We start from the raw sequence: 25,816 nt of genomic DNA, 5'->3' as shown, positions 1-25,816 counted from the left end.
CCATATTGGCGAATTAAAGAGTTCATTTTTAAGCTCAAATAAAGAAATATCATATCAGGATAGACTTTTGTCCCAAGTCAAAAGGCACATGCAAGCAGCCAATTGAACTTTAATTCTTGCTGAGCAAAGAATGTTTTCCTTTAGCAGACACTAATTGTCCCCCAGTCTTGCCAGAGATTTTTCAGGAGTGAACTGCTCCATCAACAAAATTTAGGTCTAAAGGAAGCTGGCTTCTGCCAATGATTCTAGAGGGAGTATTGTCTCGCGGATGCAAGATGACACTGACCTATTGCATTTCATCACATAAGTTACATGGCAGTCATGTGACAGTGTGGAGCAGAGGGAAACTAATGCCAGCACCCATGGGAAGAGGGTTACGTGTTCATTTACATGTCTTTGTTGTCCATTTTGTATGACTTTATGAAAATCCATAAAACACATTCAGAAATGAAAAGAAACCCAGACCAATGCCAGCGCTCTTCCATCAGCAAGGATGGAAATCTCTTAAGAAGTCAGTAGAGGCACAAGGGCTCTAAAAGTACTCAGGGTTAAATATATATTGACATTTTTTAAAGATTGTGGCGTCGTTGTTCTTTTAAAAAATGGAGTTTGCAGTTGTTCTCTTCAAGAACTATGGACCTGCCACTTAGCCTAACCAAAAAAAGCATTTCCCCCCCTATTTTTTCCTCTTATGAATAAGAATTCTCTCTCTCCCCCCCCTCTCTCTCCTTCTCCCTCTCTCAATATATATTTATATATTTCAGATTATGAAAGCAGGACTGTCTTCAGAAGTTAATCAGCAATGCAGATTTCCCTTCTAATTCAGATCTTAATTGTTACATTTAGTGAAAACCAATGAGAACTATTTTTATTTTATTTACTCATTTATTTGGCTCCAATATGTAAGAAGTGGGCATCTGCTTCAGACAAAGCCTGAACTGAAAACTGATGTGGATTTTTTAAAGAGCAATTTGGGCTTTGTGTGACGTGAAACAGAGCTGGTTCAGAGTTAACTGTACTGCTCCCAGAACCTCAGATCTGCCTTGGAGAGTCAGAAAATGTAGATAAGCAGTCTCTGAGTGCAAAAATAATTTCCTTACTTTTGTTATTTTTAATGGCTTTTATATCTTATGGTGACTGTTTCAGGGTTTTGGCTATTTCTGTGGAGTTCCATGATGGATTTTTTTTGGGGGGGGGATTTTGTGGAAAAGAAAAATACGGTTCTAATAAATGGGCTGAGAATCCTCTTCATGAGAGTTGAAACTATCACCACTCATTTTTAAAAAAGAGATACACCTAGCAAGTTGGGTTATAGCAGTGATCTCCTTACAAGGCCTCCAGAAATCTTGAAAGTGTGAAACAGAATCCTAGAAAAACAATGTCTGAGCATTTGAAGGTATATACAGTTTGTTCTCTTTAAGTAGTGCCACTCTGTTGCTGAAAATACATTACGAAGACCAAATAGAGCAGATGGCTCTTTGAGCCCTGAGGACTAAGCTTTGCAGAGGGATAATAACAAAGGGAGCCCTATGTTCATTTTGACATTCACCACTGGATTTATGGAGGTCTAGTCTAGAGCTTTGTCATTCCACTTCATAAATGTGGTCAAGGCTCTTGTGGGAACAACTTAATTAGACCTTTTTCATTGCCTAATTCCTAGAAGCACAGAACTATGCTCAACTGGGCTTGATGGTAACAAGAATCCCCATTGATTTTGTGCTCCAAAAAGTGGAGACGAATTTGTTACCATGGTATTCTAAGATGCCTCCAAAATCCACAGCCCCTGTCAGCTGAATGGGCTCCCAGCAGCACATCCGAATTGCCATTGTGCAAGCAACAAAACAATGAAACAATGATCACAGATTTTCCCGCAAATACTATAATCAATAGGAACATCCCTTGCCTTTTAATATGCACTGAACAACTTCATTTGTAAGCTTATTACAACTTCAGTGAGAGATGCTGTTAGACTGATCATTAGGTGTCTGTGAAAATAACAGAAGAAACTAGGATACGTTCCAAAATAAGCTCTCTCTCTCTTAATTTCAGGGCCATTAAAAAAAATTACTTTTAAAGAACATTCGTACTTATTTTACTGTTGCAGTTGATGTGGAAGTACCTGGAACAAGGTAAAAACTGAGATTCAAAATTAGGAAAAGCAGGATGTGCGTATGCAGAAAATGGCATGTTCTAAAAGCATCAAATTAGATTGATTAAGACTAATAATAATAATTTATTATTTATACCCCACCCATCTGGCTGGGTTTCCCCAGCCACTCTGGGCGGCTCCCAACAGAATTTTAAAAACAAGATAAAACATCAAACATCTGAAGGGCTGCCTTCAGATGTCTTTTAAAAGTCAGATAGTTGTTTATTTCCTTGATGGGAGGGCGTTCCACAGGGTGGGTGCCACTACCAAGAAGGCCTTCTGCCTGGTTCCCTGTAACCCTGCTTCGTTGACAGCTATACCGCCAGAAGACCCTCGGAGGAGACCTCAGTGTCCGGGCTGAATGATGGGGGTGGAGATGCACAAAGGGCATATATGCTGAGTTTGCCCCCCCCCCCCCCGTTATCTAAATAGGTAGCTGAAAAAAAAATTCCTTTCAGAAATCAATTTGGGGTAATGGGAGTATGCAAGAACTCCTACACAGTGATGACATCTAGATAAATGGGACTTGTCTAGTAACTTCCATTTTCTTTTTTACTGAAAATTTCTAAAATAGCTCTAAACTTCAGTCCTGGTTATCAGGGTATTTCCCACATTGGCTAGAGCTGGGAATATCTGCAGTAAATCCTGCTGCTGGAAGTTATACCCTTCTAATTCATACCAGCTGACTAGAATCAATTTCAGTTGACTTTTTAAGACCTCAGTCACCTCCTTTTCATTGTGGAGAAGGTTAAGAGGCCTGTTTACATTGACATTGATTCTGCCATGCTTGGATGTAAACAACCATAATTGTGTCTCTCATTTTGTTCAGATACTATTGATCACTTCTGTATTGTTTGTGACCAGTCCCTCATGATTCAAAGGGTTATTTGTAAATCTATCACCCTTTTTATATTCATAGTAAAAATAAAAAACCATCTTGTTATGAATCCTTTCTCAAGCATTTGGCAGAGGGGACGCGGGTGGCGCTGTGGGCTAAAGCCTCAGTGCCTAGGGCTTGCCGATCGAGAGGTCGGCGGTTCGAATCCCCGCGGCGGGGTGCGCTCCCGCTGCTCGGTCCCAGCGCCTGCCCACCTAGCAGTTCGAAAGCACCCCCGGGGGCAAGTAGATAAATAGGTACCGCTTACCAGCGGGAAGGTAAACGGCGTTCCGTGTGCGGCTCTGGCTCGCCAGAGCAGCGTTGTCACGCTGGCCACGTGACCCGGAAGTGTCTTCGGACAGCGCTGGCCCCCGGCCAATAGATGTGAGATGGGCGCACAAACCCCAGAGTCTGTCAAGACTGGCCCGTTCGGGCAGGGGTACCTTTACCTTTACCTTTTAATTTATTTGAGTGTGTACTTTGAATCATTTCCAAACGTAAGCTCCGTAGACATGTATGCATTAAGTTCTCTTCAGTTCCTTGGGACTTATGTCTGTGTAATTAAGTGCAGGATATCAGCCTTGAAGCACAAACTGTATCTATTCCTTCTTTTCCCAGTGCTATATACTCTCTCATCTAATTTTAGATTGCACACTCCACTTCATAAATGCAGTCAAGGCAGTTGCAAAATCAGCTTAATGAGCCACCCCGTTTTATTCCTTTGATGATAACTTTCTTACCTTCTGTCTGTAAGCTGCAATATGTATACATGCTGGACGCTGATTTTAGCATCCATTAGATGCTAAAATAAATACATAGTTGTTATACTGTTTTTATTACTGTGCAGTTAGTGGTGGGACTGTTTCTAAATAACCATTGCAGTAACACTGTAAATTTGCAATATTACAGCTAATAATATTTATTACAACTGAAATTCTGTCTGTGCCAGTCTTGTTATCCTCCTCATCGTTGCTGTGTTGCATTTCAGTTAACCTTGCCTCTGAGAGGGTGTTAACATGCCTACTCAGGTACATTTCTGTCCGAACCCGATTCCGCATCCCAATTGCTGCTCCTTTAGGAACAACTGATGTTTGAGAATTTATTCTGGTATTATGGGAGCCACTTCCCTCTGCTGTCCCCAGCTCTGTTCTCACTGGAGGGTGGACTACTATCAGTCCAGAAGAGCTGGTTTAGAAAACTAGTACCTCAGCCAAATTAACAGGAGCTAGTGTGTATCACTTAGAACCAGTGGTCTAGATCAGCAGAAGCTGTGGTCCTCCAGTTGTTGCTGCACTACAGCTCCTATAATCCCTAACCATTTTCCATGCTGGCTGGGGTTGGTGGGAATTGGAGTCTAACAACATCCGGAGAGTCACAAGTTCCTCATCCATGGTCTCAGTATTTGAGTGCCACAATAACTTTTGAAGGAAGGAAAGGCAGAGGAAAAACTTCAGGTTTTAACCAAGAAAAGGGAGTTTATTAGGAAAGGGACAAAAGAAACAGCAATGCTTGGAACTATCAATAAAATCTTCAGCCTAGGTCATTGGCTGTTAAATGATCTATGGCCTTTTAAATGTGTCGGGGGGTGTTACTGTTTTCTTGTTGTTATGTTATGCATTTTGTATTTTTATGTTGTAAACTGCCATATGATCTTTGAATGAAGGGTGGTATATAAATTTAATAAATAATAGAAAATTATTATGTTAAGATGATGTGTTATAGCTACTGAAATTATTTGGGATAAGCTCCAGGCCTTAACACACAGTCCTGGCCATTCTAGTCCCCTTCTTCATTAGCTGCCTAGAATGAAAAGACAGAGAATCCTTTTATAAATACTTGATGCATGGAGACTATTATTTTTGTTTTGTTTTAAAGACTTAAAAGTGTATTAGCTCACCCATTAACCAACCCAATACTAAAGTACTGTCTCCATCTCTCTTGGCAATCTCTACTGCTTTTTGGATAATAATTGCAAATGCATATAAATCTGCTTAATTTTTAAGTGTCCCACCATTACTAATTTACTTGGCATCCACCATAGTGATGCCAATTTCAGAAAACATTTATTGATTTTTATATGCAATGCATTCAGTGCTTTTGTTGGTGGCCCAGGTTGTGTCCTACTCCACTCCAAAAAGTCTTTGTGCAGTTAGAATCTTGCATTTCCTCTTTCATTATATTTATTATTATTATTATAGTCATAAGAATTGGCTGGGTCCAAGAAATCCCCCCCACCCCCCACCCCCACCCCAGTCTTCTGCAGCTATGTTGATGTTAATGGAAAAACTTCGTTGGAAAGGTTAACTTGAAAAAATCCTGACATCAGAAAATGAACTGGGGAATGCTGTTATGAAGTACTTTCCAATAAGCAATACATGGGTTTTTAGAGTAATCTTTAATTATCAGTTTTGACTTCAGGCCTCCAAAAATTCATAATTAGGATTCAGGCCCTGATTCTCATTAATGAAATAGCATTCTGGCATTTCCAGGAATACATTAGGAACTGTTTGAAGCTGTATGGTAATGTGATATTTCTAGTCAGCATAAAGTGTCTTCCATATAGATACATAACAGATCCCTGGCCTCTGAGTGACAACAAAATCAAAGCCAAGAATGTTTGGTTAGCTTGGCAAGAGTATCACTTTTCATCTTTGGAATTAATTTGAGTTTGGAAAACTGAGCTGCTATTAATAATAATTCTATACATAAAGAAATTAACATCTTCCTATTGGAGAGGGACACTCGGAGCACATTCCAAAGACGGAAGGGGGGAAAAACGTTTGAGAGTCTTTGGCTTTCCCACATTTTGTTTGGCAATTCTTCTGGGTTGCAAAAACTGCTTTTTGCAATTCCAACTCACAGCCTCACAAATGACTCCAAGGAATGTTCAGCATATTAAGAGCAGAACTCATCAGTTACTAGTTAGCGTACAAAATTTCCCTGTGGAGTGCTGATGTTGTTGCCAAGGCAGCTAAACATATGAGGATAACTTTGTATTGATTTGTTCTAGTTGTATAAATGCTAATAGTCTCATGCTAACTGTAAAGACACAGTGATGCCTTGTATTTTTTCTGGTTGTGGGGAGGATAATAGTGTCCCCCGTTTCCCCAGAGGTTTTGGGTTGTGTTTTTTTTATAAAATGACAAAGATGTTGGACTCTAATGCTATATCAGTTTATATAAACATAAGAAGACCCTGCCACATCAGTCCAGCGTTCCAAGCCTAATGACTTGCTTCCAGTAGTGGGCCTCTAGATGTTCGGGGAAGTCTAGAAGTGGGACTGGGACATGAAGGCCATTGATGTCCCAATGTTTGTCTCCGGACTCTGGTATTCCATCTCATAAACCATATGAGGAACAGCTAATGCCTTTTTGTGTTCCATGTTTTATAAGCGATAGCATGATGGTAATGTTCTGAATAAGAGCATGAAAGCTAAATGGAAGACTTGGGTGTTTTTTAAGGGTGCGTTGTAATGGGTAACCCATTATAATTTAATCAGAATTGTTTGCATAGATGCAATTGTTTTCATATATAACCTTTTTATATATGAAGCTCTTTTGTATATGGTTTGTTATTGTCTAGTGAAATCACTTTGAGAGGTTTCATAGGAAGCGATTCATAAATTAAACAAACAAACAAATAAATAATGGGCATTTCAGGCAGATAAATTTGTGGCTCTGTAGCTTGTTTTTTCACTTTAAAACAATTTCTTCTCTCCTTCAGAGTCCGTATGTTCTGTAACATATCAGATAGCTCATTAAAATATTGAAACAAGTGCTTTGTGGAATGCAAGGTTACTGCAGTAACTGACCAGTTGAAAGTTGGGGAAGACTGTTGCCTGCTTTGAAGAGACATCAGAAGTTGCATTCAACATTAGTCCTACTCAGAGGTGACCCATTGAAATCAATTAACATGCCCAACATAGTTTCAATGTGTCTGAGTAGGACTTAGTTGGACTTTTCATACCAAGTGTGCAGCAAGAGTACTTTAACATGAAACCTGCTAACTAGGCTTTGGGAAAGAGGTGAGAGGACTCTAGGACCTTGCCAGAGCCCTCACACCTCCTTCTCAAAGCCCAATGCCTTACTTACCTGGCTTTGGGAGGGCAGTGTGAGGGCTAGGGGAGGGCTGTAAAAAGCTACCAAAAAGCCCTTGATTTCTGCAATCTTCCCTTTGGGACTCTGCCTTTTCTAATGAAAGAAGAAAAACAAGAACCTTATGAAGTTAAAATATGCTGGGCACATCCAGGAGGGAAGAACTGGAGAGAGCTAATTTTGCTTAGAACCATGTGCAAAGCTGGTGGGTTGTTTAATATTAACAAAGAGCTGGTGGGTTAGTATTTTAAGGTTTCAATGTGCTCCTAGGGAGCTTGCAAAGAAAGCTATGCTGAGCAGTTAAACGCAATCAGCCATTGCAATAAGTTCCCTTGGCTTCTACATTACAAGCCAAATAAGTTGTTCCTGGCAAATGGGCCCTCTGTTGCAGGAGCATTAGCATTTTAATGCAACTAAAGAGAAGTTGGATTGACTGTAATTTAGTATATAGATCCCTGACCTTATGCAGTCCCTTCCCCAGTGTTCTTTGGGGACCAACTGCAGTTACACAGTTCACTTTGGAATCTAATTGAATTTACACACAGTAATATAGTCTTGTCACAGCAATTTTGTAGTGTAGTCACTACAAAAGTCCTGCTCAATTACTTTATAGGTTACAAAAACTACAATTAAAAAGCTACATAACGTGTAGAACTGGCAACCTTCTCAGAGCTCTGAGTTGTATCAATTGGCTCAGTGCGCTTCTTAATAACAGTTGCTGGGAATTGCACATGGGCAGAAGGCCGTTGCGCTCATGTTCTCCTTGCAGGCCTCCCACAGACATATGTTTCACTACTGTGAGAATCGGAGGGTGGACTACACAGACCATTGGCCTAATCCAGCTGATTCTTCTTATTTTACCCTTCAGAACAGCATAGGAAGCAATGCCTTGAGCAGGGAGAATTGCCAAAAAATAACTCCCCTGTCCATTCCACTGAAAGAAGCTTCAGATGGATTGGAAAACCTCTGAAAACACCTAGAACCATTCAGGGACATAGTACGCTGCAGGTTCAGGGGAAACTGTCCTTGCCCACAAAGTATAATTTCCCAAATCACCCCAGCTCTTCCTCTCCTCCTCCAAAACAAATCTGCCTTCTAAATTACATTGGGGTGGGGAGATTCTTTTTCTGAAAGACAGTCACAACATGGCCAACTTGGTGGCAAGGAAGTGGAGAGCTGTATGCACACCACTGCTCTAGAGGCTAAGATTTTAAATTATTTGTAAAAGATAATTGGTGTGAGAGCAGGAAACCATCAGTGCAGGCACTGGAAACAAGCTAGGAACAGGAGGCAGCTGTTTGGAATGTAAAAAAGAATCATCACCCTGATCTTTGATTCACCCTGTTTAGCAACTTCACCCCTGAAATAGATTAAATGGAACTTTGCCTACGTCCTTGCTTAGCAAGGACAAGGCTTTTGATAAGACTTTACATCAGAAAGACACATTTTCGAAGACAAGGCCAATACCTAGAGCCAAAGAGTTGTCGCACAGAAACAGGCAAAAGCCTCAGTTCCTTCACACTTGTGTTTGTTAATTCAAATGCATACTTTTTTTAAAAAAATGCAATTTAACTTGGTTGGTATCAGTTGGCTATGATCCAAATTGCAGGTAGCTATATTGTCAGACATACTGACAACATTTTTAAAAGAGTGAACAAGGGAGGCTGAAGATTGTCTTTGGACCCTTCCAAAGGCATTCATGATAAATAGGTTTTGCAACCCAATGATCCCAGCAAACAACACCCTTCCCCTGCACCAGGCTGGGAGGCGTGAGGTTGGATTGTGCAGGTACCCACTGGCCAAGTCAGCCTTCTGCCAATCACCGCCAATGGAATAACACACAGAGCAGGCCGGGTCTCTTTGCCAGCTCCAGGGCTGTGAATAGGGAGGTGACAAAGCCCCACCCGTCAGCAGCTGGTGTTTGGATTGCAGGTCAAATATTTGTTGTTGTTGTTGTTGTTGTTGTTGTTGTTACCAAATAGCTGCTTCTGTAATTGCAAAAGTAGTTTGGGGGATTTAGGTTTAAAGACAGCTTGAGAGAGGGTCTGAAGGAGTAAGAGGAGGTCAAATGCTGGTTCAGAGCCAAGAGAGGGAATGTCACTGGGGTTAATAGTTGTGGGGGAGGCCTGATCACCTTGGCATCTCCTGCAGCATCTTGTGTTTCCACTTGAGATTGTAATTAAGGAAAGCAACAGAGTTGACAATTAGGAAAAGTAGTTTGGTTCATTTTCTTGTTCCCCTTAATGACTAAATCATAGTTCTTCGTTTAAAAAGAAGTCAATCCTTTTGGGAAAAGTTTCTCCTCAGCTTGATCCTCAGAGAGAGAGTAATTGATCTTGTGCACCATCATCAGATGATTCCTGTCATCTACTCAGCTGACACAGCACCTGCTGCTTGGTGCAACACTGAAGTTTCTTCCTCTCAGAAGTGCAGTAAATCCTTCAAAATATTGTGAGCTAAGAGAAAACATTTTTTTCACTCCCACATGCACCTCTGAGTACTGGTAGCGATATAATTATAGGCACTTTCTCTCTCACACAGCAGGAACAAGAATCCTATCAGTCTCTTTATATCCCTAATAGTAGGTTTATGTGAAGCAGTTACATCTCTGCTGGAAAAAATTAACCTATTTTTTAAACAGCACCTTTTTCTGTGCTTGTGATGTTGCAGTAAATGAAACTTCCTTCAGCCAATTAAACAATGAAACTTAAAGTCTTGAGTTACTGGTATGTAAGCAAAAGGAGATTAGTGAGGTGGGCCACTCCTTTACTGAGAATATCTCCTTAGAATCATAGAATTGGAAGGGATCCCAAGGGTCATCTAGTCCAACCCCCTGCAGTAATCTCAACTAAAGCATCCATGACAGACGGCCTCTTGTGGGAGTGTTCCACTGTCGAACAGCTCTTACCATCACAAAGTTCTTCCTGTTGTTCAGTTGGAATCTCCTTTCTTGTAACTTGAAGCCATTAACAAGCCCTAGCAATCCTCAACAAGCCCTACTACAGCTGATGGGAGTTGTAGAAGACCAAAGTCAAGATGGGTTTGTTTTTCTATTTTATCTGCATGACTTCCTTCAATGCTGTATCATAAATAGCTTGTACAGTCTGCATTTACCCCTTGAATAGGAAATATTCTCCTTCTAGGGTTGTTGTTAAAGTTAGTGTCTTTTTAGAGAAGCATTTTACAATATACTTCACGTTGGCTGTTTTGTTGCCACTTTTCTTAACACTGGGTCTGTGTATGCAGAATATTTTATTCTGGAATCCATGGAGACTTGAGTACTACTTTTTCTACACCTGTTGTATTTTTTTGCCTCTGAAAAGTGATTCTTGAGAAACTTCCATAAAGGAAAGCTCTTTGAAGATTCATTCTGCAATACAGTATAGTCATACCTCGGGATAAATGTGCTTCAGGTTGAGCGTTTTCAGGTTACACTCCGCGGCGACCTGGAAGTAACAGAGCGCGTTACTTCTGGGTTTCGCCACATGTGCAGACGCTCAAAATGACATCACGCGCGTGCGCAGTAGTGGTGAATCGCGACCCGCAGTCGCTGGTTACACTCTACTCAGGATGCGAACAGGGCTTTGGAACGGATCCTGTTTGCATCCAGAGGTACCACTGTACACCATACTGTGTCCATTTGAAATTGGAGGAAAAGAGATGTAGGTGGTTCTGGCAATGAGGGAGGTGGCCGGGTTGTATCCACACTAATAATGTTGGTGGGCATATACCGAGATCACAATCACACTTCTTCATTTGCTGGGGGCATGTGCAAGGAGGAAAAGGTGTGGAAATCTAATCAAGGGGAGAGTTTAACTACACCCAAATTGGTGGGCAGCAGGATTTAAAACCAGTCTATATTGAAAGCAGCATGTTGAGGATTGAGTATGAATGATTCTGGATTGAGGGAAGCGACATTTTTGTGCTATAGATAGGTATACGGCTTTATAGAAAAGAACAAAACGGGCAGAGAAGTGACTTTTGACATCAATTGTTATTCACGAAGCATCAAAAATGCATTTTAAGAAATTAATTCAACCTAAAACAAGCCAACACAGCCAGTGTTCTTGAAAGGAGGGAGTGCGGACACATAGGAACTGTGATTGCTTTTTATCCAAACATCAAATATTCAGTCTCTTGTTACCCCTCCCTGCACCCCATCCCACAGCTCAACCTTCCAGATGCTGATATAGGACCCAATCATGGTTTCCAGATAGTTTTAAACTTATAAAGCATCTAGGACAGAAAAACGTGGATGTTTTCAAACATAATGAGATAGGATCACAAATTGTCTTAATAGATTGTTTGCAGTCAAGCAGTGCAGATTTAGAACAATCACGTAGTATAGTAAAAAGGTAAATTAATAATAATTGGTATATGATTAGTTTTATGATTATGTCATTAATGGAACCACTCCAAGCAATGCCTAAGTAATTTACGTTTTGCAAATTTAGTTGAAAACTATAGTAAGTATAGTCGGTTAGATGAGACAAACGAAAGTGAAAATGTAATTATTATAAAACATGCATGATTATATGCTTCTCTATTCTTGTATAGCTTCCATTCATTTCTGGTGAATTGTGCTTGTTTTATAGTGTTTGCTACATGTAGAGTTTCTAATATTTAGCATGTTTTACAATTTATTGGCACAGCCCATTTCAGATACATGAAGTTCTTAAGCATTTTAATAGTGTGTTCATAGCACAAATTCCTGGTAGACTACAACTTGTATTTGTAAAGCTATTTATGTCTCTTTCAATTTCCGAGTAAATGGGTAGGTTCTTGCGAAATGTCAAAATGTGGCTTGGGATGTATGTCAGAAGGAACGTGAACCAACCCAAAGGTTGATGAGCCGGGTTATGAGGAATAGGATGCTTCAGTGGGTGCTAAAAGCTTTTCATTAGTGCTAATGTACACCAAATTAAGCATGCAATTAGACTAAGTGTATTCATCAGGGTGGTGTGTTTTAATAAATGGTTTATTTAATGTGATTGTGTTTTATTGACTTGTGCATTAATTGAATATTTCTTTCTTATAGGACAAGCTTGGCCAATAAAATATACATGGGACGTATAAAACATTAAAGGTCAAAAGAAACATTCCAAGAGCTGAATAGGTGAGAGTTTTGAATTGCCAAAGAGTATTTTCTTATTTCCTCCCCTAACAGTAAGCGAACTGTTTCCCGTTAAGCAAGTATCCCCACAAAAGCCATAATTCCTACAGGAGCATTATGAGGAAAACAGTGTACAGATATGTTGCTTTCCAAGCATTTTGCTGTCGTCAACATGTTATCCAGTGGTGGGTTAGAAAGTCCCGTCCCCCCCCCATGTGGAATTTGTTAATTTTGTTCAAACAAGAATGCTAGTCTCAAAGGGCCATCCGAATTAGCAGCCTGAGAAATGGTGAAGGTCTCATGATTCTAACACACATCTATCTGGCTTTTACAAACTTGACTTTAATCGTGAAGCAGTACCTTCCTAATGTTGTACCATAGACCATTGCTGTGAAGTAGATGAAATACAATTTCCTGCTGAATCAAATGATCAGACTTCATGTTATGTCTCATAGAATCATAGAATCATAGAATCATAGAGTTGGAAGAGACCACAAGGGCCATCGAGTCCAACCCCCTGCCAAGCAGGAAACACCATCAGAGGACTCCTGACATATGGTTGTCAAGCCTCTGCTTAAAGACCTCCAAAGAAGGAGACTCCACCACACTCCTTGGCAGCAAATTCCACTGTCGAACAGCTCTTACTGTCAGGAAGTTCTTCCTAATGTTTAGGTGGAATCTTCTTTCTTGTAGTTTGGATCCATTGCTCCGTGTCCGCTTCTCCGGAGCAGCAGAAAACAACCTTTCTCCCTCCTCTATGTGACATCCTTTTATATATTTGAACATGGCTATCATATCACCCCTTAACCTCCTCTTCTCCAGGCTAAACATGCCCAGCTCCCTTAGCCGTTCCTCATAAGGCATCGTTTCCAGGCCTTTGACCATTTTGGTTGCCCTCCTCTGGACACGTTCCAGTTTGTCAGTGTCCTTCTTGAATTGAGGTGCCCAGAACTGGACACAGTACTCCAGGTGTGTTCTGACCAGAGCAGAATACAGTGGTTAAAGTCTCCTAAGGCCCACTTTAACCTAACGGATATAATGATAAAGAAGGAAAATGTTTTCCATCATACCTTGTGCTGCATTTGCATAGTCTTCATAGGAATGTCACGCTCCTATGTTGAAAGAGAGAGACTCTTCATTTCCCCCCTGCTGTAAATTTCTGCAGAATAGAAGTCATAACATTCTTGTATGAAGTTGGGGTGAACAATATCTAAATTGGTCTTTATATTCAGTAGCAGCTATGGGTAGTATGGACACAGAGATCAAAACTGCTCTCTGGGACCCTTTCTCCTACACCTAGTGCAGTGTGAACTCAAGGCAGTATCTGGCCCATCAATATCCAATTTCTCCAAAAAGCTTAAACTGCAGTGGAGAAAATATTTGGAGTATTGCATTCATGACATGTCATAAGCACAACCACAGAGGCCTAGTTAGAATCATGGGAATAGGGTAGGGTGCAAGTGGGTTACATTTGGGGATTAGGTTTGCTTACAAATTGATTACATTTGGGGATTAGGTTTGCAGGATGCTTCTGCTCTGCAAATAAAATTTGTGTGAATTGCCTCCATCTGTCTCCCTGAAGACCTAATTAACTGCCTGACTTTGGGAGGGACAAGAAAGCATGCTTTGATCCCACTTCAATTGATGTAAAATCAGTCTAATTCAAATGACCATTGTTACATCAAGCCATAGTCTTCAGTTATTTTCTACTGAAAAACACAACTTTCATTAGTGTCCAGCAACTACAGGTACAGAAAACATAATAGATCCTCGGGGTTGGGGGGTTGGGGGGAGGCTAAAGCAAAGAGCTGTTTTGCTTTGCCTAGGCAAAGGAGTGGTGGTGTAGCGATCACATGAGCCTGGTCATGTGGTGAGAAACATTACCATAGTTCAGGTCCAGCAACTAGACTAGCTGGACCTGAACAATGAATACCAATTTTACCATTTATGGTCTCCCTAATTAGCTTGAATCAATCAATGTAAAGCATATTGATGACTTAGCTTTATAGCAATTAACTCAGAGATTTAATAACTGATTTGAAAAGTTAAGAGGGGCCTGGGTGTGGGTAAAGGAGAGAGAAAGGAGTACACAGCCCTTGCACATTGTCGGTTTGCACAAATATGAAAACCTCAATACTTATCCCTTGAAACATGTATACATTATTTTGGCATCTTGTCATGGAGAAGACTTCCTATGTCTGCTTCGGTAAATCTATAGGACCTTTGTATCGCTGCTGCTTACTGAACCTTCGCAAAATACCATCGTTGTTTAATGAGGGGAAAATACAGTAGATCATTTTTACCTTTTATTTCATAGCAGTGTAAGGTTTGGCTGCAATCTTTGTTTGCAGAACTGTTCCCTGTGTAAAGCCAGGTGGATCTGAGACCCTCCTGTGGCAGCTTACTGAGAGCCAAAAAGCAGCGCCAGCTCTTGGGGGCCTGATGCTTTAGGCAAACTGGAAAACATCCACCTGTCATAGCTCTGTCAGCAAACAGTTTGGATGCCTTAGGCAACTTCCTGGTTTAGTGAATCTCAGTGGTCCTCACAAGTCTGAGTAACACAGTTCCACCTCTGGGAAATATTTAATCTGCTGCAGCAAAAACAACAAAAGAGTTTTGTGGCAACTTAAATTCTACTTATTGTGGCATAAGCATTGGTCTAAAACCCACTTTATCAGATACAGTCAGATATAATTCATGCATAGCACTCTACACAGCAGAAAGAGCCACATCCCTTTGGTTCTCTTCTTTCCACCAGTTTTCCTTCATGCCTACTGTAACGATGTTCTGCTTCAAACTAAGCTCTCCATCTCCCCAACGTTTCATATTAGGTAGTCCCATAAAGATTATGGTTGATTTCATAATGATGATGATGATGATGATTTCATTGGCATCAACACAAATCACAAACTTGGATGGCTTTAGAGAGGATTTAACAAATTTATGGAAGATGTTATGAATGGCTACTGGCATGCCTCTGAATACTAGATTGTGCTGTGAAACAACAACGGGAGAAGGCTATTGGTTTCATGCCCTGCTTGTGGGATTCTAGGTGGCAAAATTGCTTAACAGCCATTGCTTGCACAACCACATTCACTGCAGTTTCTGTATACATTATTCAAAACAGCCTTTACCCAACCTTGGTTCCCCAGATGTTGTTGAACCACAGTTCCCATCAGCCCCAGTCAGCATGGCCAATAGTTGGGGATGATGGGAAATATAATCCAGTATCATCTGAGGTAAAGCAATTTTGATGGGGCTGCCTTATTAAAGAATTAATCAATTTATTATTAGTTTAATTAAATCTAAACATATGTACATATTAAGTAAAAAGCTACAATGGGTTTTTTGTTTTTGATTAATCAAAGCATGTTGCAGAATGCATGATCTTGTAAGAGGCTCTCCATCCTGAACATTGGAAATGAGGAATGTCTCTTCACAGTGTCGTAGTGGGTGCCTCTTCAGTCAGTTGGCTTTAACAGTGCTTTCCTAAACGTCAGCGTTCTCTCACTTTCCCCCTCTCCCCATGGTTCTTGAAAATACTTCCGTCTTCATTCTCTCAACACTTTATTAAAGCTTCTGTTCCTCCAAGTCTATAATGATGACCCATTCTATTGGGAGTCACAAAGGATGCTCTTGAGGCTTGTGAGAGTGGAGACATACAGCAGCATCTGTCTCCATTCCTCTTCCTTGTCCCTGAAGCCTTCACACACAAGGAATAGTTTGCTCTCCATAAAAAACAACCCTTTGTTGTTTTTCCACATGCAGTCAAGGTGGATTTCCGTAATGCGTGTAGTAAAAAAATTCTCTAGTGTAGCAAAGAAGTATCACTGTCTTTTCCATACAGCATGCAGAGTCCAACACAAATCGTGGCTCCCTGCCACTTTCTTCCCAGCAAAGACATATTCTTTCTGGAACGGGAAAAGGGTGTTTGTGTTTGTGAGCAGCTGTGGTGCTGTGTTCACCTGTCTGCTTCCAAAATCCCTGGTCTCTCCCTGCTCTGTTTCTTACCCCCCCCCCAACCCCCAATGCATGCACACAAACACACAAGGGTCAAGTCTAATTTTCAAACTAGCTAGATGCTGTGCATCAAACAGAATACTCTGTGGAGCTGTAACTGTTTACCTGCGGCTTCCTCCACCTACCCACCACTGTGCTTCTTCCCATGCACTGAGCACTTCTGCCTGCCAAAGGCTTCATCAAGAAGCATAACTAAAGCAGATCAGTTACCATGGTCACACTGGGAAGAGCTGTAGTGCTGATATACAGCAGCTCCAAATTCTTTGGATTAGGAAAAATAACGAGAGTGAAAGGAAAGGATTTATCACTCAGCCTGTGAAAAATTCTCTGCAACCCCTTAGACAATTTGTTTATTTGCTTTTAGCAGGATTGGATGTATTTTTCTATCACAGCATGCAAAATTTTGGAGTTACAAAGAGCTGGAGTGCCCAAGAGCCACTTTTCCAGATTTGGGCACACTTTACCAAGCCCAATGGGCACTTGTTTTTTGTTTTGTTTATAAATTGATCTCCCATATTTCCAAATCTTCCAACAAAACAAAAGCAAAAAGTAGCTTTAAATAAGAGATTTTACTTTCTTGGGCTCCATGATCACTGCAGATGGTGACAGCAGTCACGAAATTAAAAGACGCCTGCTCCTTGGGAGAAAGGCGATGGCAAACCTAGACAGCATCTTTAAAAGCAGAGACACCACCTTGCCAGCAAAGGTCCGTATAGTTAAAGCCATGGTTTTCCCAGTAGTGATGTATGGAAGTGAGAGCTGGACCATCAAGAAGGCTGATCGCCGAAGAATTGATGCTTTTGAATTATGGTGCTGGAGGAGACTCTTGAGAGTCCCATGGACTGCAATAAGATCAAACGTATCCATTCTGAAGGAAATCAGCCCTGAGTGCTTACTGGAAGGACAGATTGTGAAGCTGAGGCTCCAATAATTTGGCCACCTCATGAGAAGAGAAGGCTCCCTGGAAAAGACCCTGATGCTGGGAAAGATGGAGGGCACAAGGAGAAGGGGATGGCAGAGGACCAGATGGTTGGACAGTGTTCTCGAAGCTACAAACATGAGTCTGACCAAACTGCGGGAGGCAGTGGAAGACAGGAGTGCCTGGCGTGCTCTGATCCATGGGGTCACGAAGAGTCGGATACGACAAAATGACCAAACAACAACAGCTTTAAATAACAACCTCTTAACAAAAAAGACATAATGCTGAAGATGAGGAACACTACAAAACCACATGGAAGGGACAAGCTTTGTTTTTTTAAAAAACAACAAGAAGAATTGTGAAGATTTGAACCTTATTTGGGTGTCTTATCAATTATCTTGGGATAATTGCAGTAAAAACCCCTCTTCTTGCTGTAGAGGTTCTCATTTCACATAGAATGAGCACATGAAAAAGAGTTTCCCTAGTTGCAAATGTGTGCTTTAGAGTACCGTTCTATCCCACCTAATTTTCCATAGAAAGTAAGAATGGCTAACAAATCAGAAGCAAAACAATATACAGCAGAACACTCCCCAAATTAAGCCCACTCACAAAATCAAAATAGAACTAAGAACATAGAATGGTACCAAACAGCAATAAAAATAAATGCAAAGCTAAGCTAGCAAAAATAATAGTCATCCAAAGAGCCTTTTAAAGAGCCACATCTTTATGAACCACCTGACTCACTTCACTTAACAAGGTATTTGATAGGGTGGGTACCATAACAGAAAAAGCCCTAGTCCCAGCAGGGCCTCAGATAATGGATGGAGCATGCAGAGAGGAACATACAGAAAAAGAAAGTCATTAGGGTACCCTGGTGCCAAGCCAGTAAGTTGTTTTAAAGGTTAACACCAGCGCCTTGACTTGAGCCAGGAAACTAATTGACAACCAGTGCAGATCACATAGCACCAGTATGATGGAATCAAATTGTGTTACATTCCAATTTGCAGGCTTTCTAGACTTTTCTGGTCTTGCACATTTGGAATATTTCACAACACTTTAGGTCTTAAAGAATTGCTTTTTAAATAAAACAATGTTTTAAAAAGCCCCGCATCATCTGCTGCTGATGCTATCATGCTGCTCTCAGAAAGCTGCTGTGCTGTGGTGGTTAAGAATCAGAATTATTAGTTAGAACTTGGGAGTCCTTTGTTCAAATGTCAATTCAATTGCCTGTTCATTAGCTGGCCTTAGGCAAGCTTACCATCTCCCCTGCCATCTGTAATATGGGAATACAGCACTAGTTTATCTTACACGGTTGTAAGTTAGAATTTATTACATTCTTTGACACTTTGGAAAATGGCTGTTAGGTATAAATCTGGCAAATATTTCCTTGCATCCGTAGCTGTTTTAAATGGTTCCATGTACATTGAACTAATACATATGCAAGGATTTCCACCCCTAGCTCAGGGGTATCAATTTTTAGGTTATCAATTTCCCCCCAGTATCGGTCATCCCAAGGAATGTAAATGGGAAGTTACACTCTAACGTGCCATTTTGCTTGGAGTGAGCAGGAAGCTTTCTATTAAAATCAGGTTTTAGATTGTCATTCTTTAGGTGGGCACTATTCCTTCCTAGGTGTTTTGTAAGTTGGTAGAGACTGATTTTAGGTGCCAGACGAAGAACATGTGGTAGTTTCTCAGCATTTGTTCATGTAGACGAATCTACACACTTCCCTCATAACACCGTAGAATGTTGCATTATGATCTGCTACATATCCCCCTAGGGGATATCATCAATTTGTCCCTTGGCACGGGGACATTCCCAGGGGAACTGAAGGAGGCAGTGGTGCGCCCGCTCTTAAAGAAAACATCATTAGATCCCTTAGATCTAACCAATTACCGCCTGTTTTCGAATCTTCCATTCCTGGGTAAGGTGATTGAGAGAGCGGTTGCTGAACAGCTTGGTGGGTTTCTGGATGAAACATTGGCTCTGGATCCATTCCAGTCCGGCTTCCGCGCTGGTCATGGGACCGAGACGACTCTGGTTGCCCTAACAGATGAACGTCATAGACAGCTGGATCAAGGCGGGTCAGGGCTGCTGATTCTTCTAAATCTGTCAGCAGCTTTCAACATGGTCGATCACGAACTCCTGGACCACCGCCTTGCCGACGTGGGGATCCAGGGCACAGTCCTTCAATGGCTGCGCTCATTTCTCTCTGGTCGGGGACAGAGGGTGGCGCTTGGGGGGAATTTGTCATCGCGCCACTCCTTGTTGTGTGGAGTACCTCAGGGTGTGATACTCACCCCGATGCTTTTCAACATCTTTATGTGCCCCCTCGCCCAGCATGTCCGGAGTTTTGGGCTGGGTTGCCATCAGTATGCTGATGACACCCAACTCTATCTGCTGATGGATGGCCATCCTGACTCGGCCCCAGACACACTGACCAGATGTTTGGAAGCTGTGGCTGGATGGTTACGTGGGAGCTGGTTGAAGCTAAATCCTTCAAAGACAGAGGTCCTGTGGCTGGGACGGGACAATATGGGATTGGGTGGGAACTCCCATCTCTTGCGGGGGTGCAATTAGTGCCAGCACCGTCCGTTAAGAGCTTGGGTATAATCTTTGACACCTCCCTTTCCATGGAGGCGCAGATTACAGCTATAACAAAGGTGGCATTTTTTCATCTCCGCCAAGCTAAGCAGTTGGCTCCTTACCTCTCTCGCCCTGACCTAACCACTGTGATCCATGTGACGGCCACCTCCAGACTGGATTATTATAACTCGCTTTACGTGGGGCTGCCCTTGAGACTGACCCAGAAACTCCAGCGGGTGCAGAATGCTGCAGCGAGACTCCTTACGGGGTCCTCGCTGCGAGATCACATTCACCCGGTGCTTATACCAGCTGCACTGGCTCCCAATGGAATACAGGATCAGGTTTAGGGTGCTGGTTTTAACCTTTAAAGCCCTATACAGCCTAGGACCCTCGTACCTCGTACCTACCTACTATTCCTTGCCAGACCTTCCAAATTTTACTGTTGTTCCTCAGATATATCTAATCTGTTTTCATTCCCTGCACAGTATTTGGGTGTAAAGCATGTATAAAGGTAAAGGTACCCCTGCCCGAACGGGCCAGTCTTGACAGACTCTGGGGTTTGTGCGCCCATCTCACATCTATAGGCCGGGGGCCAGCGCTGTCCGGAGACACTTCCGGGTCACGTGGCCAGCGTGACAAGCTGCATCTGGCGAGCCAGCGCAGCACACGGAACGCCGTTTACCTTCCCGCTGGTAAGCGGTACCTATTTATCTACTTGCACCCGGGGGTGCTTTCGAACTGCTAGGTTGGCAGGCGCTGGGACCGAGCAGCGGGAGCGCACCCCGCCGCAGGGATTCGAACCGCCGACCTTTCGATCGGCAAGCCCTAGGCGCTGAGGCTTTAACCCACAGCGCCACCCGCGTCCCTCCGGTAAAGCATGTATACATTATGCTAAACTTAAGGTGATAATCAGGGATAGAAGCATGACAGAAAGCCATTTACTGAGTTTAGTCATTGCTCCTTCTTTGCTGTTCTGCGCCTAAGACTGAACCAAAAACTGAACCAGCAACATTTCAGCAAAGAGAACTTAAGGAGAATACTGGAATAGTGTCCCATCTGTCAGGACAAAGTTAGCCTAACTCTTCTGTACAATTCTGATTTGTTTCACTACACATATGCAGCTTTGCATAGTGCTTAGAGATTGCTGGAGAGCTTTATAATTCATGAAATAATGAATCTTCGGTTTTTAACTTTGGAACAAGATGGTGAGTCATTTAGCCTTTTCTCATTAACCTTTCATTCCAAGTCCTGACGCACGAGGGAGAAAATGGGATGGCAGTTGGAGGTGATCATTACTGCCTATTAACCTATGTTATCCTACCTCATTGAGATATGAAATTCGTACTTGCTGTGTAATGAATTCCACAGGGGCTTGAAAGAAAGATACCAGAAAGGCTACATCGACGAGTGAAGGGAGTGCTAAAGGGTTGTTGGTGTTTTGCAGGATTAATTGGATTGTGTAGCCTGTACAACCATGGAAGGAGATTGTTTGAGCTGCATGAAGTATCTGATGTTTGTCTTCAATTTCTTCATATTTGTAAGTATCCTTGGATTTTCCGTCACATACCACCTCTTTCATATCTCTGCTTGCGAGGTCAGTGCTGGCTATACTGTGATAGACTTTCTTCAATACAGAATTGCCCTTCAGTTTCATATATAACAGCATCTGAAACATATGTAACACCTCTCATCATAAGCTGCCAAGACACTTAACATCCCCATGGCTTGGTATCACTGATAAGGGGAATGGATACTGTTCTTCTAGCAATTAGTAAGACCTGTGAACAGATCTCAAGACCAGATTTTCAAGCATTTATCCAATCACTGGCTAAATTGGCACCGTATAGTTTATTAAAGTATGGAATATAATTGCATTGTGTCTTAGAACTTCTTCCAGCAACCATAAAGTTGCATAAAGAGCATGCTAACCCTTTTGTTGATCATTTCTAAGCCAAACTAACTAGCACTATTAGAATGGTCAACATAGCAATAGTAACAATAAGCCAGTGTCATATGGTGTCAAAAGTTTCATGCTATGAAGAAAATTGCTGAAGTTCAGCTTCCGGTGATGGTTGTGTTTTTTGCTGAAGAACGCACCTCTGGAAACACACCTAGAATAATAATAATATATTGTGTATCTGTACAGTTTGTATAGTACAGGTGAATCATTTTGGCGGGCAGGGGAAGCTTATTTTGTAAGATTTAATAACATGGGATAAAGAATGTATTATACAGGTAAGGGACAATCTAGCAGCCCTGCCAAGCCCCTTTTTATATCTCAGAATGAATGAAAGCTTTGCAAAGATGGGGCCTATGTCTCTGATGTCCCTGAGGTTGTCCTATTGCTTCTTCCATGGATTCTACACAGGAAATAACTACACAGGAAGAGCTGAGCTATAAAGAAAAAATGGGCGCTTCCTTGCTATAAATAGCCCAGATAATGAAAAGTGTGTGTGTGTGTGTGTGTGTGTGTGTGTGTGTGTGTTGGTGGGGGAAATTGTAGGACATGCACACTGTGAAAAAAGTAAGCTTGCATGGCAGAAAGCTAGCTTAGTCATGCAGCTATTGTGTTGGTTAGATCTCTTAGCTGGGGATGACCTCACTGGAGAGAATCTAGAACGGAATTTAATGTCTTTATCTGAAATATTTCCCTTTTTGGCAGCTGGGTGGTACATCTCTACTGGGAGTTGGAATATGGGTCATAGTGGATCCCACAGGATTCCGAGAGATAGTGGCTAGTAATCCTCTGCTCTTCACGGGGGCATACATCATGCTGGCGATGGGAGCAATGCTCTTCCTGCTGGGGTTCCTTGGCTGCTGTGGAGCCATCCGCGAGAACAAATGTCTCCTTCTCTTTGTAAGTACTGTTGGCTCTTTCATATGTGGTTTTCTTTTGTATCTGCCTGCGTGGTATGGATAGCTGATTAGGTAATACCCTTACAGATTGTTTTGCACATCCAATTGTTTGCAAACTGCAGTTTTTGCACAGTTGACAACTAAAGGCATTTCATCCTAATCTGCATGCAAGTTCTGCTGTACAGCTAATGAATTGCTTTTTGCGATCACTTATAAGTAATAATCATAACTACTTGAAAATAAACAAGAAGAACATGCAGATATTTTGAGCATGGAGAGCTAGTTGCCATTTTGCTGCCTACATAGGTAGATCTTTTAGGTTAACTTTGTGTGCAAGCCATTTCAAATTAAAACTCTGAAGAAGGTGACAAAATAGCAGGAAAAGGTAAAGAGATCTGTAGTGTGCTTAATTTTTGTTTGTTTGTTTTATTTACTTTTGGTTTGTTTTTAAGTGTAGGGTTTTAAATGTTTCAATTGCATTTTTAATCGTTATGAGCAGCTTTGAGGATTCTAGTAAAAAGTAAACATTGCAGAACTCCCGTTGAGTAGATATGAATATGGGCTCCAGAGTCCAATTGTAGCCTGATAAATAACATTTAATCTCAAATATTGAATGTTATTTGGGAGGGGAAAATTGTGCCTGCAGCTATGAATAGTGCTATAGGATGGTTCAGGTTTCTAACAAGCTACAGTTCCCAGATGTAGTAGGGAATTGTGATTTGCTTAAGAGTAGATGCAGAAACATCTGATCTCATTGCAGCTACAAAAGAGGAGACAATGAGAAGCACACAATATAAAACTTTGCTGCAACTCATTCATATAGTGGGAAATCATAGTTTCTTGTTACATCTGGTCCTGTAAGTACTTTAGGACAAAAGGACATAAAAAGAGCCCTGCTGGATCAGATCAAATGACTGTCTGTTCTGGCATTCTCTTCTCACAGTGGCCAACCAGTTACAAGACATCTCACTCATGCTTCCCAGCCACTTCTGTTCAGGGGCATAATATCTAGCCCAGTTGGTTAGAGCATGGGGCTGATTATGGCAAGGTCCCATACGGGCTACCTGTATATTCCTACATTGCAGGGGGTTGAATTAGATGACCAATGCCTTCCAATTGTATGATTCAATGATCTCTGATAATACGTCGCCATTGATAGCTCTATTCTCTCTATTTTACCCCTATAAAACCACCTGTGTTTTCATCAAGCGTGCATACACAAGTGCTCCCATAAGAACTTTATACCTTATCTGCACCCCCATTTCTCCCATATATCCATCAGCATGCACTATTTAATCAGCCCTAGTGTCAGGGAACTGACATCGGAGGAAAGGGAAGTAGTAGGGCTCCCAGAGACTGGGAGAGAGTCAACAGCTAAAGCAGGGACCAGTAGGGGGAGCGCGGGGTCTCTGGAGGAGGATCTCAGTAATGCTGAGAGAGACGCAGCAGCCCAGGCAGGAAGCAGAAGGGGAGAGAAAGGGGTGAGAGACACCTCGAGCGAAAATAGCGGGGAGGTGTCAGAAGCAACTGCAGGGAGACCTATGCTTCGCCGGAAGCTGTCACGTCGTGAGTCCAGGAGACGCGTTTCCGTTAAGGAACTTCTTTGCTGGAAGCGCTTCCGCAGACAGCCACTGTCGGACTCTACAAGTGACTAGAGCAGACATGTCTGAGGAGCTCTGTCACACACAGAGGTTTGTGGGGTCGCACAAACTCTGAAGGGGCACTATGTTAAGCACAAGCAGCTAATCATCCCTTGACAGCAGTCCGACAGTCTCTGTACGCTGCCTGTGCAGGAGAAGGCATCATGAGCGACCCAGCAGGAGCCGGAGCCGCAGGGGGTGGAGCTGGTCCAAGCTTGGAAGACAGATACCGAGCATTGGAGGTCCAACTTGCGCTGCAGACGGCGAGGCTCGAGGAGAGGAGGGCTCAAGATGCAGACAAGAAGGGGAGAACCACTCAGTTCCCCAGAAAGGTACCAGGATTAGTGCAGAAGTTTGGGGGGGACCCCAAGGATTACCATGCCTTTAGGACTGAAATGCAATATGCCCTGAATGTGCAGTTTGATGAGTTCCCTGATGAGGAATCCCGAGTTGCTTTCGTAATTGGGCATCTTGAGAAGGGGGCGCGGGACTGGGTTCGACCCCTGATGGCAACGCACAACGATATCCTGAAGGACGCTATGAAATTCTTTCGTGCAATGGATATCATGTTCTCCAGCGATATTGAGGAGGGGGGAGTGCGCAGACAGCTAATGGCTTGCAAGCAGGGAAGCAGATCTGTCCGTGAGTACTGGACTGAATTTACCATGCTGATTCACAGATTGGGGTGGGATTTATCGGCAGCACCCATTCAGATGCTATTTGAAGAAGGTCTTTCTTCAGCTGTGAAAGACGAGCTGGCCAGGAGCCCCAGGGCGGTGTCTATGGATCAGCTGACCAAATCTGCGCTGACCATTGGAGCGCGCCAGGAGGCAAGAGCCTTGGAGAGGCGGGAAGGGAGAGGGGAACGTTGGAAGGAGTTACGCATTCCAGACATTCCTGAGCCAGCTTTCCCGCCGGCAGAGCCGATGGAAATCGGAACAGCCCGCGCGCGCGCAGTTTCAAAGCCCAGTGAGGGGGCGAAGAAGGAGGGAAAGGGACTCCGGAAATGCTATCTCTGCCAACAGCCAGGCCACTTTGCCAGAGTCTGCCCCCAGAGGAAGGAATGGCAAGGGATGGTGGGAACTGTTGAGGGGGAAGAGCAGGGAGAAACGGAGCAGGTAAAAGCCAACGCCTGGTTGCCAGCAGGGCACTGCAGCCAGGCCAAAGAGCAGTGAAAGTGCCCCTTTCCCAAGTGCCAGTGCCAGAAGCTCCTCGACCTGCTCTAGTGATTGAAGTGTCGCTAGAGTTGCAAAATGGACACCCCCTAAAAATAAAGGCGCTGTTGGACTCAGGCAGCTCCTGCAATTTCATGAGCAAGGAGTTTGCGGCTGAACACCAGATACAGACTATCCCCTTAAGCAACCCCCTGCAGGTGACCACGATCGATGGCAGAGAACTGTTGGGAGGAGGCGTCAGCTTGCAGACCATCCCAATGATAATGAGGGTGGCAAGGCACACAGAACTGATAGCGTTTAATGTGGCCACCTTGGGAGGCGCTCCCATTATTTTGGGAATGAGCTGGCTAGCCCTACATGATCCGCTGGTGGGCTGGCATCAAAGAG

General features: G+C 42.6%; 1 protein-coding gene across 7 annotated transcripts in view; it reads left to right on the top strand.

Annotated features, from left to right (window-relative positions):
- The window catches only part of TSPAN18 (tetraspanin 18), a 162,350-nt gene that overhangs the window by 112,529 nt on the left and 24,005 nt on the right, over positions 1 to 25,816 (top strand). For 3 of the 7 annotated variants that reach the window (XM_082226885.1, XM_082226883.1, XM_082226886.1), the window contains 3 exons: positions 12,159 to 12,236; positions 21,203 to 21,295; positions 22,421 to 22,615. In XM_082226885.1, the coding sequence (XP_082083011.1) occupies positions 21,233 to 21,295; positions 22,421 to 22,615 (258 nt within the window). In that variant the 5' untranslated portion in view covers positions 12,159 to 12,236; positions 21,203 to 21,232. Of the gene's footprint in view, positions 1 to 2,049; positions 2,130 to 12,158; positions 12,237 to 21,202; positions 21,296 to 22,420; positions 22,616 to 25,816 lie in introns of all 7 variants that reach the window. The other 4 variants (XM_082226888.1, XM_082226884.1, XM_082226889.1 and 1 more) reach the window with 2 other exon arrangements.

The sequence above is a fragment of the Podarcis vaucheri genome (genome assembly GCF_965113315.1).
Source record: "Podarcis vaucheri genome assembly, chromosome: 1".
Lineage (NCBI taxonomy): Eukaryota > Metazoa > Chordata > Lepidosauria > Squamata > Lacertidae > Podarcis > Podarcis vaucheri.
Note: the sequence above shows the minus strand (reverse complement) of the source record. Positions and strands in the feature narration are given on the sequence as shown.